This window comes from Schistocerca nitens, chromosome 7 (genome assembly GCF_023898315.1).
Source record: "Schistocerca nitens isolate TAMUIC-IGC-003100 chromosome 7, iqSchNite1.1, whole genome shotgun sequence".
NCBI classification, from domain to species: Eukaryota; Metazoa; Arthropoda; class Insecta; order Orthoptera; family Acrididae; genus Schistocerca; species Schistocerca nitens.
In genome coordinates this window covers 217,674,971-217,688,597 of record NC_064620.1, presented here as the reverse complement: position 1 = coordinate 217,688,597, position 13,627 = coordinate 217,674,971, and the positions used below count along the sequence as shown (strand labels likewise).

The 13,627-nt window shown below is 37.8% G+C and overlaps 1 protein-coding gene across 5 annotated transcripts in view; it reads right to left on the bottom strand.

The window, feature by feature from the left end:
• Positions 1-13,627, bottom strand: part of LOC126195432 (uncharacterized) — a 455,740-nt gene that overhangs the window by 80,159 nt on the left and 361,954 nt on the right. For 4 of the 5 annotated variants that reach the window (XM_049934050.1, XM_049934049.1, XM_049934046.1 and 1 more), the window contains exon 10: positions 3,304-3,408. The exons of the other annotated variant lie outside the window; for it this stretch is intronic. In XM_049934050.1, coding sequence (XP_049790007.1) covers positions 3,304-3,408 — 105 coding nt within the window. The remainder of the gene's footprint in view (positions 1-3,303; positions 3,409-13,627) is intronic. 5 annotated transcript variants of the gene reach the window in all.

The following is a 13,627-nucleotide window of genomic DNA, read 5'->3' as shown; positions in this document are numbered from 1 at the left end:
CGTGTCGCGCTGTATTGTCTTGTCATGTCACACGTGCTATACGCTTCTCAATTTGCGCCTAGCCTTACAGTTGCATCATGTGCCTTGAGTAAGGAAATGGGGTTGTTAGGTAAAACACAAGTATTTGCAAAAACAGTGTGACAATGTCTGGAGCACCACAGACTGTCAGCACTGTGGCTGTCATTATTATTATTATTATTATTATTATTATTATTATGTAGTATTCTGCCTAATGGCAGGTCTGTGTCTTTGTATGGAGAATTTATGATGCCAATGTTCCCCGTCTTCAGCTTCTTCCTTCAGTCTGCTGTATCTCTTTCTATCTTTCATGCCATCCAAAAGTTGAATTCTTCTTCTTCCTCGTCCTACCATTCCTTTAATTTTCCATTCAATGACTTCATGCATGAGCCTTCCATGTCGAAGTATGTGTCTGCCCAATTCCCCTTAAAGTGGAAGCAGAGAGAGGTGACCTGACAATGGTGCATCGAACATCAAAACAGGCACAGTAGTGTGTAAAGTAATAGAATAGGCTCACATTTAATGAAAACGGCGATTCCTGGCCAACTGTGCTGTTTGATACCATGTTGTGGTGTAGTGAATCTTAACAAGCACATGTTGTAATGTTATAGTTGGCTAAATTGATGAACTTGTGGTACTATGAAGTATAAGGAAACTGTTATGAAATACAGTTTTTATTCAAAGATGTACTCCTTTTGTCTGGACAGGTCTTTTTATTTCAGTGTTTGCAGTACTAAAAAGTAACAAACTTTGTTTTTATGTTAACTGGTATGTGTACATCCTGGAAATGACCTTGACCATGTTTCCATGTAAACTTACTAGGTGGCAGAGCTGTGCTTAGCAATGCACTGTTTGGTTTCTTGGCACGTTACTTACAGTAACACAATGGATGCTGATTGTGAGCAAAGAGTGAGCATTAAGTTCTGTGCTAAGCTGAGGAAAACCCATAGTGAAATGTGGACAATGATTAAGCAAGCATATGCAAGCAATGAACTTTCAATAAATTGTGTTTTCAAGCCACACAAAAGGTTTTGTGAAGGCAGAGATTCAGTGCAAGACGACCCCCGATCTGGTCACCCGTGTACTGCACATACCAATGCAAATATGGAACATGTAAGGCAGCTATTGCATGAAGATTCATGTAACTCTGAGTGTGTTATCAGGAGAGCTTAATTTGAATCGTGATGTGTGTTATAAGACTTTACGTAAGGATTTAGGGAAACAGAAACTTAATGCAAAACTCATCTCCCACACACTAACAAATGAAATAAAGAGGAAACACAAAGAATTTCTGCTGAAATACTGGACAGAGCTGATGCGATCCCACATTGCTATCAAAGATTATTGCTGGAGATGAAAGTTGGTGCTACCAGCATGACCCTCACATGAGTGTCAAAGTGCTGAATGGCAGAGACTTATATCACCAACCTCGAAAAAAGTCAAACAAAAGTCAAAGAACAAGCTTCAAGAACAAAGACAATGCTGATTTTAATCTTTGATAGTAAGGGATTAGTTCACTATGAGTACATTCCTCCCAGTCAAACAGTGAACCAAACTCATTACATCAAGGCTCAAAACATTCACAACAAGAAATTTGACATAGCTGCCATGATTTGTGGCTTACTCAGAACTGGCTCCTATTGCATGACAATGCAAAACCCATTACTGCTTTATCTGTTACCGAGTACCTGGCCAGACATTCTGTTATTGCCATCCCACAACCATCATATTTGCCCAACCTCTCACCTTTCGACTCAAAGGAATGCTTCATCAAGATACCATAGACATCCAATGAGCTGTAAAAATGAGCTTGAAAGCATCACAGTTGAAAATTTTCCTGCTTTCTGCCAAAACGTCAAGAAATGTTGGCAACTGTACATAAATACCCAAGGGGACTACTTTGATAGGAGCTGGGATCATTATGTGCAATTTCCCCCTTTTTTTTTAAAAAAAAAAGTGTCCTGAAACATTTCTGACAAAGGGAGTATTCAATGAATGCAGACAACATAAATATATAAAAATCTTGCAGTAAGACCTATTTGTTATTATTGTTCAGTTTAACGAAAAGACCCAGGAAACACGTTAGTAATAAAATCCATTATGGGATTAAATATTTGTTTAGTTTTGTAGATTATGTACAATTGTAACTCTATATTTTCTGGGTTTTGGCAACATTAATGATATTCTTTTGACCTGATTGTTACTTTGGAGTGTTTGCAATGGTTTATTAATCTACATTCTGTAATTCGTATTTTCAAACTGCACAATCTTGTATTGAAATCATCAAAATCACTATCTTAAAGAATGTAAACAGCTATATTCCAATTTTTAGAATCTATATAGACTTTCGCACTAACTGGGGTGATCAACTCTTCCTTATTTCCCTGGATCTCCCATAGGCTATCACACCAATTAAATTACACCATTTAAACGGTCATGTTACAAGTGACACCATTTCATCTTTCCAGATGAGATCCAGCTCTGCAAACAGCACCATGATGGATGCTCTGAGGGAAATGAACTTAACCAGACTGAACTGATCATTGCTACACAGGCTCAGCACCTGGTGAAATGATATAGGGTGCCACTGGCACACAACACAATCACATGTAGTTCACATAGCCAGTAGTATGGACAGCACATGTTACCTTTCAATAAGGTAATAGCACAAGATCACATATTGGCTATGCTGACCTGACCTACCTCAATGCAGAGGGTGCTCTACAGTTGCAATGGCCAGCACAGTCTCCAAATCTCACACCTACTGAAAACATCTGATCATGGGTTGCCGAGAGATGGATGTGCCATCTCTCACTAACCACTATGACTGATGAACTCTGACACACAGATGAAGCAGTTTGGAGTGAGGTACTCATATCTGCCACCCCAGCTCAGTGCCTAGCTGGGTTACAGTTGCCGTTTGCTACTGGAGGTGTGTGCTAAATTTCACACCCTGTACAACTGTAAATCACCCACAAATTTAATCATATAATCTACCTTCTATATTGTGAACACACTATAAGTAACAATTTTCCTGGTGTTACATTTTTACTGACCAGAATAGTACGTAATGGCACTGCAGCTATTGAATTACAACACTTCCTCTGCGTGGTCTGCAAGGGCATCAGCTGCTGAGAACCAAGCAGAAGACTGCTGCTTAGCGACTGAAAGTGCTGCTTGATGGTAGTCTGATGTGTTTTGTGATGGATTTTTCTTACTCTTAATGCTTTTTTGATGCTTTGTTGCCCTATAATAGCACCACAGCACGTGAATTTGAACACTTACCCTCTTATTTCATGGACGAGACGACCAATGTGTCTCATTAGACAAAATTCCCGCATAGGGACAATGTGAGATAGAGTTTCAGTTGTCGTCGTGATGTCCTCAAACCTGGAACAGAATTGTAGCTTATATGTGGCTATGAAGTCTCAAAGCTGCTCATTTGATAAGAAAATTACTATACTGTTGAGTAAATAAATTTATGGTGTTTAATATGCCCATAAGATAATTTTTTTCTGCACAAAAAGCCACAAAATGAAGCATGAAATAATCATTTTGGAGAACCCACAGGCATAAACACTCAACACAATAAAATAATTTGATGGATAAATGTTAAAAAAAAATCTTCACCATGACAGTTACTGTAGGGGGAAAGCCTCCAAGACAAAATGGATCACCACAGCGAAATCAGACCTGGAGCAATTTGAAATTATGTTAGAAACCATACAGGACAGTTCCAAATTCCAGTAGACCAATCTACAAGAGGTATTCCCAATGTTTCTTACCTACAAAGTGAGTACAGGAACCAGCAGAACGAAGCGTGCAGAGAAGAGGAAGCTTCTTCACAGCCAGAAAAAGAAAGCTTTCTGGGCTTAGACGAAACAGAAGACTCCTGTCTACATCTACATCTACATGGTTACTCTGCAATTCAAACTTCAGTGCCTGGCAGAGGGTTCATCAAACGATATTCATACTACTTCTCTACCATTCCACTCTCGAATGGCACGTGGGAAAAAGGAACACCTAAATCTTTCCGTTCGAGCTCTGATTTCTCTTATTTTATTATGATGATCATTTCTCTCTGCGTAGGTGGGTGTCAACAAAATATTTTTGCATTCAAAAGAGAAAGCTGGTGATTGAAATTTCATAAATAGATCTCGCTACAAATAAAACCACCTTTGTTTCAGTGACTGCCACCCCAACTCGTCTATCATATCAGTGTCGTTCTCACCCCTTTGCACGATAACACTAAACGAGCTGCCCTCCTTTGCACTTTTTCGATGTCCTCCGTCAGTCCTACCTGGTAAGGATCCCACACGACACAGCAATATTCCAGCAGAGGATGGACAAGTGTAATGTAGGCTGTCTCTTAAGTGGGTTTGTCACATCTTCTAAGTGTTCTACCAACAAAGTGCAGTCTTTGTTTTGCCTTCCCCACAATATTATCTAAGTGGTCTTTCCAATTTAAGTTGCTCGTAATTGTAATTCCTAGGTATTTAGTCGAATTGACAGCCCTTACATTTGTGCGATTTATCGTATACCCAAAATTTATCAGATTTCTTTTTGTACCCATGTGGATGACCTCACACTTTTCTTTGTTTAGTGCCAATTGCCATTTTTCGCACCATACAGAAATTCTCTCGAGAACATTTTGTAATTGGAATTGATTGTCTGATGATTTTACTAGATGGTAAATTACAGTGTCATCTGCAAACAACCTTAGGGGGCTGCTCAAATTATCACCTAGATCATTTATGTAAATCAGAAACAGCAGAGGGCCTATGACACTACCTTGTGGAATGCCAGATATCACTTCTATTCTTCTTGGTGATTTACCGTCTATCACTATGAACTGTGACCTCTCTGAGAGGAAATGACAAATCCAGTCACACAACTGAAATGATTACTCCATATGCATGCAATTTGATTAATAGTCACTTGTGAGGAATGGTATTAAAAGCCTTCTGGAAATCCAGGAGCATGGAATCGATCTGAGATCCCTTGTCAACAACACTCATTACTTCATGGGAATAGAGAGCTAGCTTTGTTGCACAAGAACAATATTTTCTAAATCCGTGTTGGTTATGTATCAATAAGTCATTTTCTTGAAGGTGATTCATAATGTTCGAGTACAGTATATGCTCCAAAATGCTACAGCAAATTGAGGTCAGTGATATGGGTCTGTAATTCAGTGGGTTACTCCTATTTCCTTTCTTGAATATTGGTGTGACCTGAGCTACTTTCCAGTCTTCAGGAACTGACCTTTCGTCAAGTGAGCAGTTGTCAAATCCTATGGTCCTAAGTAGCTGCAAACAAAAAGAAGGAAAAGAAGAAGAATATTTTTATGTTTGTTCATGTGTGGTTCGTACTGTGTTGTTCATTTGAAATTCAATGACATAAAGGTTCTGCAGTATCTACACTTAATTTAAGAAGAAGAAGAATGTTTTTATTGTTTGTTCATGTGTGGTGTTTGCTGTGTTGTTCATTGGAAATTCAATTACACAAAGGTTCTGCAGTATCTACACTTCATTTCAATGTTATCTTCCTCTTTGCTAAAGAGAATACCATCAGTAGAAGGATTACACCATGTAAATAATCTGCTGTTGCTCGTAACATGTTGTGGGTCACTGTAACCATTGGCAAGCATTCCACAGTCTTACACAGTAGTTCCACCTGCCTTTGCCTCTTCACTACATGAATGATTATAACAAATGGGCCCTGATGCAAAGCTGTAAAGTACATTTCTAATTTTTTATTTGACTTGGACTTAATGCAACAGCTTAGTACAAACCTAAAATCATACATATAGAGAAATAGCAATATATATATATATATATATATATATATATATATATATATATATATATATATATATATATATATATATATATATGTGTGTGTGTGTGTGTGTGTGTGTGTGTGTGTGTGTGTGTGTAGAGCGGTTAGAAGGGGCTAGCCAGTATTATGGGCCACTTTGGCACCAACAATGAGCTCCTGACACTGGGATGCTCTTTCATTTCATAGCAGGACTTCTTTGGTTGTTATCCCCCTTGCAGCACTGCGATACATCGATGATATTCTACGTGCTGTTTTGATGGCAAGCCATCATGGGCTTACATTTCAGCAAGATTATGCCTGACCGTAGAGTTTGTTCTGTTTATATTCATGCTTTCCAGACCCTACCTACACCAGAAAGGTCGCCGGATCTCTCCCCAAATGAGAATGTTTGGAGCATTATGGACATTTTGGGATTTTGATGATCTAATGCACCAATTGCCCAGAATTCAGCATGATATCCCTCAGGAGGACATGCAACAACTCTGTCAATCAATGCCTAGCCGAATAGCTGCTTGTATAAGAGTTAGAATTGAACCAAGATGTTATTGACTTGTTCAATTTGTGAATCTCTTTTTCTAGAATAAATCATCCATTTTTTCTGAAAATGTAGTCATTTGTTTGTCTGTATAGGTACAGCACATCTACTGATTTTTGTCCCATTCGGATAATTCCTTTGTGGTGCGTCGATTTTATTTTTATGTCTAAGAGTGTATTTGATGTTATGTAAATATAACATAAAATCCCAAGACTGTTGATCTTCTACAGAAGCTCGAAATTTAGGGCAGACTTCAATGCAATCCGCAATGAAACTTTGTCTCTGTATCTGGCAGAAAATCCAAAGAGGTTATGGTTGTATGTTAAGTATGCTAGCGGCAAGATACAGTCAATGCCTTTTCTATGTGACAGCAATGGCTATACTATCGATGACAGTGCTGCTAAAGCTAAAGCTAAACACAATCTTACGAATTTCCTTCACCAAGGCAGACAAAGTAAATATTCCAGAATTAAAATCAAGAACAACTGCTAACATGAGTAACTTAGAAACAGATAACCCAGGAGTAACTTGTAACTTGTAATTTATTTGCGTGAAACATGTAATTACATGCATAGCAATTGGTAGTACAATACAACAGTATACAATCTAATTTTACTTTATAATAGGAACTTAAGAATGTAGCCCAAATTATTTGACATAATAATACTTTAGATTTTAGTTCCTACAGTAGGCTATAGAAGCACTGCGTAATGAGCCATGCTTTTAGATGTTTTTTGCATGTCTCTCCAGTTATTATTTTTTGTTCATTTGGCAGTGCACTGAAGTATTTTGCTCCAATAATATATGGACTGTTTGCTGTTTTTTCAGTCTTCTGTGTATCATATGGTAATTTTGTACTTGTCTATTATTGTGATCACAAATTTCTGCATTATGACATGCATATTTCTTATCTTCTACAGTTGATACTATTGTTTCAAACATATACATAGAGTAGATAGAATTTTAAATTCTATAAACAATCCCTTACATGATGTTCTAGCATCTTTTTTGCCTAATATTCTCAAGGCTGTTTTCTGAAGTTTAAATACTTGGTCTACATGAGTTTTGGAAGCCCCGCCCCACAGTGCAAGACCATATGCTAGAAATGGACATATTAAACCATAATACATCATCCTCATTGTTTGGGTATTGATGTATGGAGCTATTCTTCTTAAAACATATAGGCTAGATGATAGCCTTGCACATACATCGTCAATTTGTTGTGTCCATAGTAGTTTGCTGTCTATGCATATACCTAGGAATTTACACTCACTGCAGATTCTCCCTAAAATATTACTATCTTGAGAATCAATATAAGTTTTCAAATCACCAACATTGAAGGGGATTATATTTGTTTTTTGTAAGTTGATTTTTAGACTGTCATTTTCAAACTTTTCCTTTGCGACATCTATAAATTTTTTTACCTCTATGCTGAGATTAAAAATATCATTTCCCCAACAAAGGCCTGAAGTGTCATCTGCATACATTGTAATGAAGGTATCATTTTTTACTATCTTTGGGAAGTCATTAATGTAACATAAAAAAAGGAAGCGACCGATTATTAATCCCTGAGGCACACCAAATTAATATTCCTAATCCTTGATGTATAACTTTTTATTGTTTCTCCATTATTGTGTGGGACTGAGGTACACTGTCTTCTGTTTTTTAAGTATGATGTGATGAGGTGCAATAGTTTTCCACATATGCCATCTCTGGCCAGTTTTGACAGAAGTACCTTATGATCAACCCTATCAAAAGCCATTGATAGGTCTAGGGAAACTCTAGCTACTTGCATGTCTTCATCAATTTTGTCAAGAGCTTTCAGCATAAATTGAAGTGTTGCAGTCGTGGTGCTACCACCACTTCTGAAACCATGCTGAAAATCTCCCAGGATGTTGTGCTTATTATAATGCTCCAACATATATTTCAGAATTATTTTTTCAAGTAACTTGCTAAAAATGGAAGTTAAGGCGAGTGGTCTGTAATTTTCTACTAGTTCTTTATCACCTTATTTTGTGGAGTGGTTAAACAATGGTTAATTTTAGTATGTCAGGGAACACTCCTCCTTTTAAGACGCTATTTATTAGATGTACCAAAGGATATGCTAGATTTTTTTCGCAGTGTTTAAGTAAAAATGGAGAAATTTCATGCCAGGCAGCGGATTTTTTGTTCTTACATTCTCTGATGAGCTAAAAATATCCTTGATTTGAAGTTCATGGAGTTGATTAGCTTCAGAATTGTCCTCAGCAAGACTTCCAACAGGTACTTTATCTGTGGTACAAAAGTGAGATTCTATGATATCTATGAAATAGTCATTAAAAATGTTACTTATCTCTTGAGGACTGGTGACATCAATATTGTTATTAGATATCTGTATGCTGATATTACCTTTTAGTTTTGTTTTATTGTCTCTTATTTCATTTACTATTGACCAGCAGGTCTTGGAGACACAATCTGAATTTTGTAATTTCGAGTTAATCTTTCCAGCCTTCAATCTTTTGACTTGCTTGCGAAACTGGCACTTGTATTATTTATATTTATACCTGTGCTCATTTTTTTGTCTCTCTTTGTATCATATACATTTCTTCTATTTTTTTCTTTCAGTTCTTTGGTAGAATTATCAAATTCCACAGGTCTTCACTGTCTTGCCTTATTCTTATTAATATTTATCTCTCTGATGGGTATAGTATTATTTAGATGATAAGATAATGTATCTAGAAAGGCATCCCATTTATTATTCACTCCTTCGGCTTGAAATACTAGATGCCAATATTGATGACCAAGGCTCTCGCTCTGTTTGGCAATGTTGATAACAGAGAGATTTCTTTTGTATTCATAAATTTTCTTTGGATTTATAGAAGGATAGCAGTGAAACAAGTTAAATCACTTAATAAAAGCAAGTCTTTTGGTCCAGTCTGCATACCAATTAGGTTACTTTCAGAGTATGCTGATGCAATAGCTCCATAATTAACAATCATATACAACCACTCGTTCAACAAAAGATCCATACCCAAAGACTGGAAAGTTGTGTGGGTCACACCAATATTCAAGAAAGGCAATAGGAGTTATCCGCTAAATTATGGGCCCAGGGGCGTTAATTTATAAAAAAATGTTGGGGGGTGGGGGGGGGGCATAGTGGAGGTCTTGCCTGGGAAATTTTCTAAATTTTACATGAAAAGTAGTGAGTTTTAAAGTTTTTTTTAAGCTTTCTAGAGTCATATGATCAACATTAGAACCCCAAAAACTGGACCCTCGATAACTTGACACTCTGGGAAACTCGACACGCCTGACCCATTTTTTCTGCTTTGAAAAAAGAAACAAAACATAAACACACTCAGTATTTTCGTAAAAAGCTTATTTAATTTACAGTAATAATCATTCTTATAGACTATTACAGAGCAGTGAATATATAGCTCTGAAAATACTGAAATTATACTTAAATATATCCTAAACTATCATTAAAAGAGTAAAACATAAAATATTGCTGTTGCACAGTAATAGCACTTTGATTAATAAGTGAAATAGCTAATTTAAGCTTACTTTGAATAAGGCTCAGGGTTCATTAAATAAAAACAACATCTCAAAGTTAATGCTTTAATACAGTTAATATAGTTAATACAGTATGTCTAATACTTTCAGTCAAAAATATGTAAATAGCAGGTTTTAATTAGGTCTTACACCCTAAACTTATTTAAGTATTTGAAAATAACGAATACAGTACTATAATAATAAAGGAATACAGTACTAAACTAGTACTAATATTTCGAAACTGAAAATTTCACATTATGTATGTATTTAATTCTCTATTTTGTAAAGAATTTTAATGTTGCTCTAAATGCCATTATTTGGGCTAGAGTGTCCTTAGAAAGGTATAAATGTTGACCGTCTGACTGGGTTACTGAATATGAAGTCGTTGATGAATGGTCGGATATCCAATTCATCCAAAACATCTCGGTGGGCATGGAGAACAGTTAAGTTGTTCAATCGCTTCTATCCCATTGTTGATCGGAGATATGACTTCAGATGTCTAAGGACTCTAAATGACTGTTCTGCTGTTGCTGTCATGATTGGAACTGCTTGGAGAAGCTTAATGCACTTCACTGCTTAACATAACATTTCTCCAACTACAGGCTTGTGTAATGTACTTTCTTACATCACACAAGTTTTTTTAAGACCAGTTGTTTTTTATTAGCGACATCGGCTGACATATTCAATTGTAAGCGCGGTCTCTCAATGTCTAGATCATTTTTGAAAAACTCAGTTGATTATTCCAAATTTGTTTCACTCCTGTTTACTAAAAGCAAGCACTCTTGCTCAACTGCAATGGCCTGTGTGAGTCCAGTTGAAGCAAACCGCTCAGTAATGCAAGGTTGCACTGATCACAGACTTCAATGTAAATAGCTTTGTAGTATTCTTTTGGGGTTTTGAAAGTGTGCGGTGAGCTGGCTTCGTTGTTTTCATAATTCTTTGGTATACTTCGATTCCGAGGAAGTGAAGGATCATCATTTCGTGAAGGTTTTTCTTTTAAGCACAATTCCCAAAAGTATTCAAAACTATCAAGCCTTCCATTCAATATACAAATCAAGCCCTCATATATTTTTTCCAGATCAGCAACACTTAGATGAGGGCGTTGAAATTTTCATTGACATCTTCTACTGGGTTCATTGCATGGCAATAAAGATGTAAAAAGAAATAAGTTTTGATTTGTAACATTGACTCAAGGTAGCCTGCACGTTTGTAACCTGCCAGTGTTTTGTCCTCTCCAGAAAATGTTTCAAGAAACTCTAGAAGTTCTTCAAAGTTTTTCAATATTCTCAAGGTGCTAGAAGCTTGCATAGTCCATTGAGTCAGGCAAAGGGGTCGTAGACCAGCTTGGTCATTGGCGCTCTCACAGCATGTGCTTCTGAAAAGTCCCATCCTTTTGTTGGATTCCCTTATGGTGTTTATTAAGTCCTTGGGCTAAAGCCATAATATCCCTCACAGACCTAAGATGGCGGAGACTGTCTACAACTGACAAGTCTAAACTGTGAGGAGCGCAGTGCAAATAATGTATTTTTGGTTGTATATCCAAAATTAACTTTTTTAGTCCTTTGAACTTACCTCTCATATTTGAGGCACCATCATAGCACTGTCCTCTTAAGTTATCCATTGACAAATAAACACGAACAAGAATGTCTTTTAAAATACTGAACAGAGTTTGTGATTCAGTGCTGGGAGTCTCGTATAAGCGAATAAAGTCTTCGTTGATGATTAAGGAATCATTGACAGTACGAATACAAAATGACACTTGTTTGTGAATTGAAGAATCACTTGTTTCGTCAACCATAATAGAAAAATGTTCAGTCTTCGTGACTGTAGCCAATACCTTTCGCAACACAGACTTTCCTAGTAGATCAATGATTTCATTTAGAATATTGTGGGACGTCTACTTATAACCCGAACGCCCTGACCAATCTTTAAATTCAGGTATGTCAGTCTTTTGGAGCTCCAACAATTGAAAAAATTTGCGTTTACATCTTCGTGCCCTCTAATTGCTAGTCCTTGTTGGCATAGAAATTGTACGGTAGTAAAAATTGTCTCAAGAGCTTAACGGCCTTCCTTCATATCACTGTCTGACTGTTCATTCAATTGGGAGGCCACACTTCGGTTAGTGATAGAATTTAGTTTCAGAACACCTTCTTTATGCGTAAACATATTTTCATGAAGATGGAATTTTTCCAAAGCCATTTTACAGATAGAAAACCCTACAGAAGTAAATGCGTCTCCTTGTTTTGAAGAACATTGTAATAGATTTTTAGCATCTGCCTCTTTGCAGATTTTGCAAAAAACTTTTTCGGTTGATACTTCATATTATAGCCATGTATAATTGATCAACCAAGACTTCTGAAATGATCTTCCCTTACCGGATTGTCCAGGTTTCGTGTGTGAACGGTTTTCGCCTGAAGACGACGAAACAATTGACGACATAATGATTGTTGGAGGTTGACTTGCAGTGTCATCAACTTCCAAGCGCGCCTTTTTGGTAACAAATTTATTCATTGCAAACTTATTTCACAATACACTAAGAGACTAAAATAAGCGAATAAAATATAGTCATATAAAATAGCCCACTAGACACTAAAGTTGGAACACTTAACATGTTTGCAACATGCACTAAACGAAACTATCCACACTGAATGACTGCTACAACAGGGTGGGCTTTATACGAGGTGCATTCAAGTTCTAAGGCCTCCGTCCGTCTCCGGTAGCTGAGTGGTCAGCGCAACAGACTGTCAATCCTCAGGGCTTGGGTTCGATTCCCGGCTGAGTCGGAGATTTTCTCCGCTCAGGGACTGGGTGTTGTGTCGTCATAATCATCATCATTTCATCCCCATCGACGCGCAAGTCGCCGAAGTGGCGTCAAATCGAAAGACTTGCACCAGGCGAGCGGTCTACCCGACGGCAGGCCTTCGTCACACGTCATTATTATACAGACTGTCAATCCAAAGGGCCCGGGTTCGATTCCTGGCTGGGTCGGAGATTTTCTCTGCTCAGGGACTGGGTGTTGTGTTGTCCTAATCATCATTATTTCATCCCCATCGACGCACAAGTCGCTGAAGTGGCGTCAAATCGAAAGACTTGCACCAGGCAAACAGTCTACCCGACGGGAGGCCCTCGTCACACGACATTTCATTTCATTTCTAAGGCCTCAGATTTTTTTTTCTCCGGACTGGAAAGAGATAGAAACATGCGCATTCTTTTAAAATGAGGCCGCGTTCATTGTCAATACGTCCCAGAGATGGCAGCACCGTACGGCAGATGGAATTTTACCGCCAGCGGCGAGAATGAGAACTGTTTTAAATACTTAAAATGGCGACGTTTTCCTTACTTGATCAGTGTGCAATCATTCGGTTTCTGAATTTGCATGGTGTGGAACCAATTGAAATTCGTCGACAGTTGAAGGAGACATGTGGTGATGGAGTTATGGATGTGTCGAAAGTGCGTTCGTGGGTGCGACAGTTTAATGAAGGCAGAACATCGTGTGGCAACAAACCGAAACAACCGCGGGCTCGCACAAGCCGGTCTGATGACATGATCGAGAAAGTGGAGAGAATTGTTTTGGGGGATCTCCGAATGACTGTTGAACAGATCGCCTCCAGAGTTGGCATTTCTGTGGGTTCTGTGCACACAATCCTGCATGACGACCTGAAAATGCGAAAAGTGTCATCCAGGTGAGTGCCACGAATGCTTACGGAC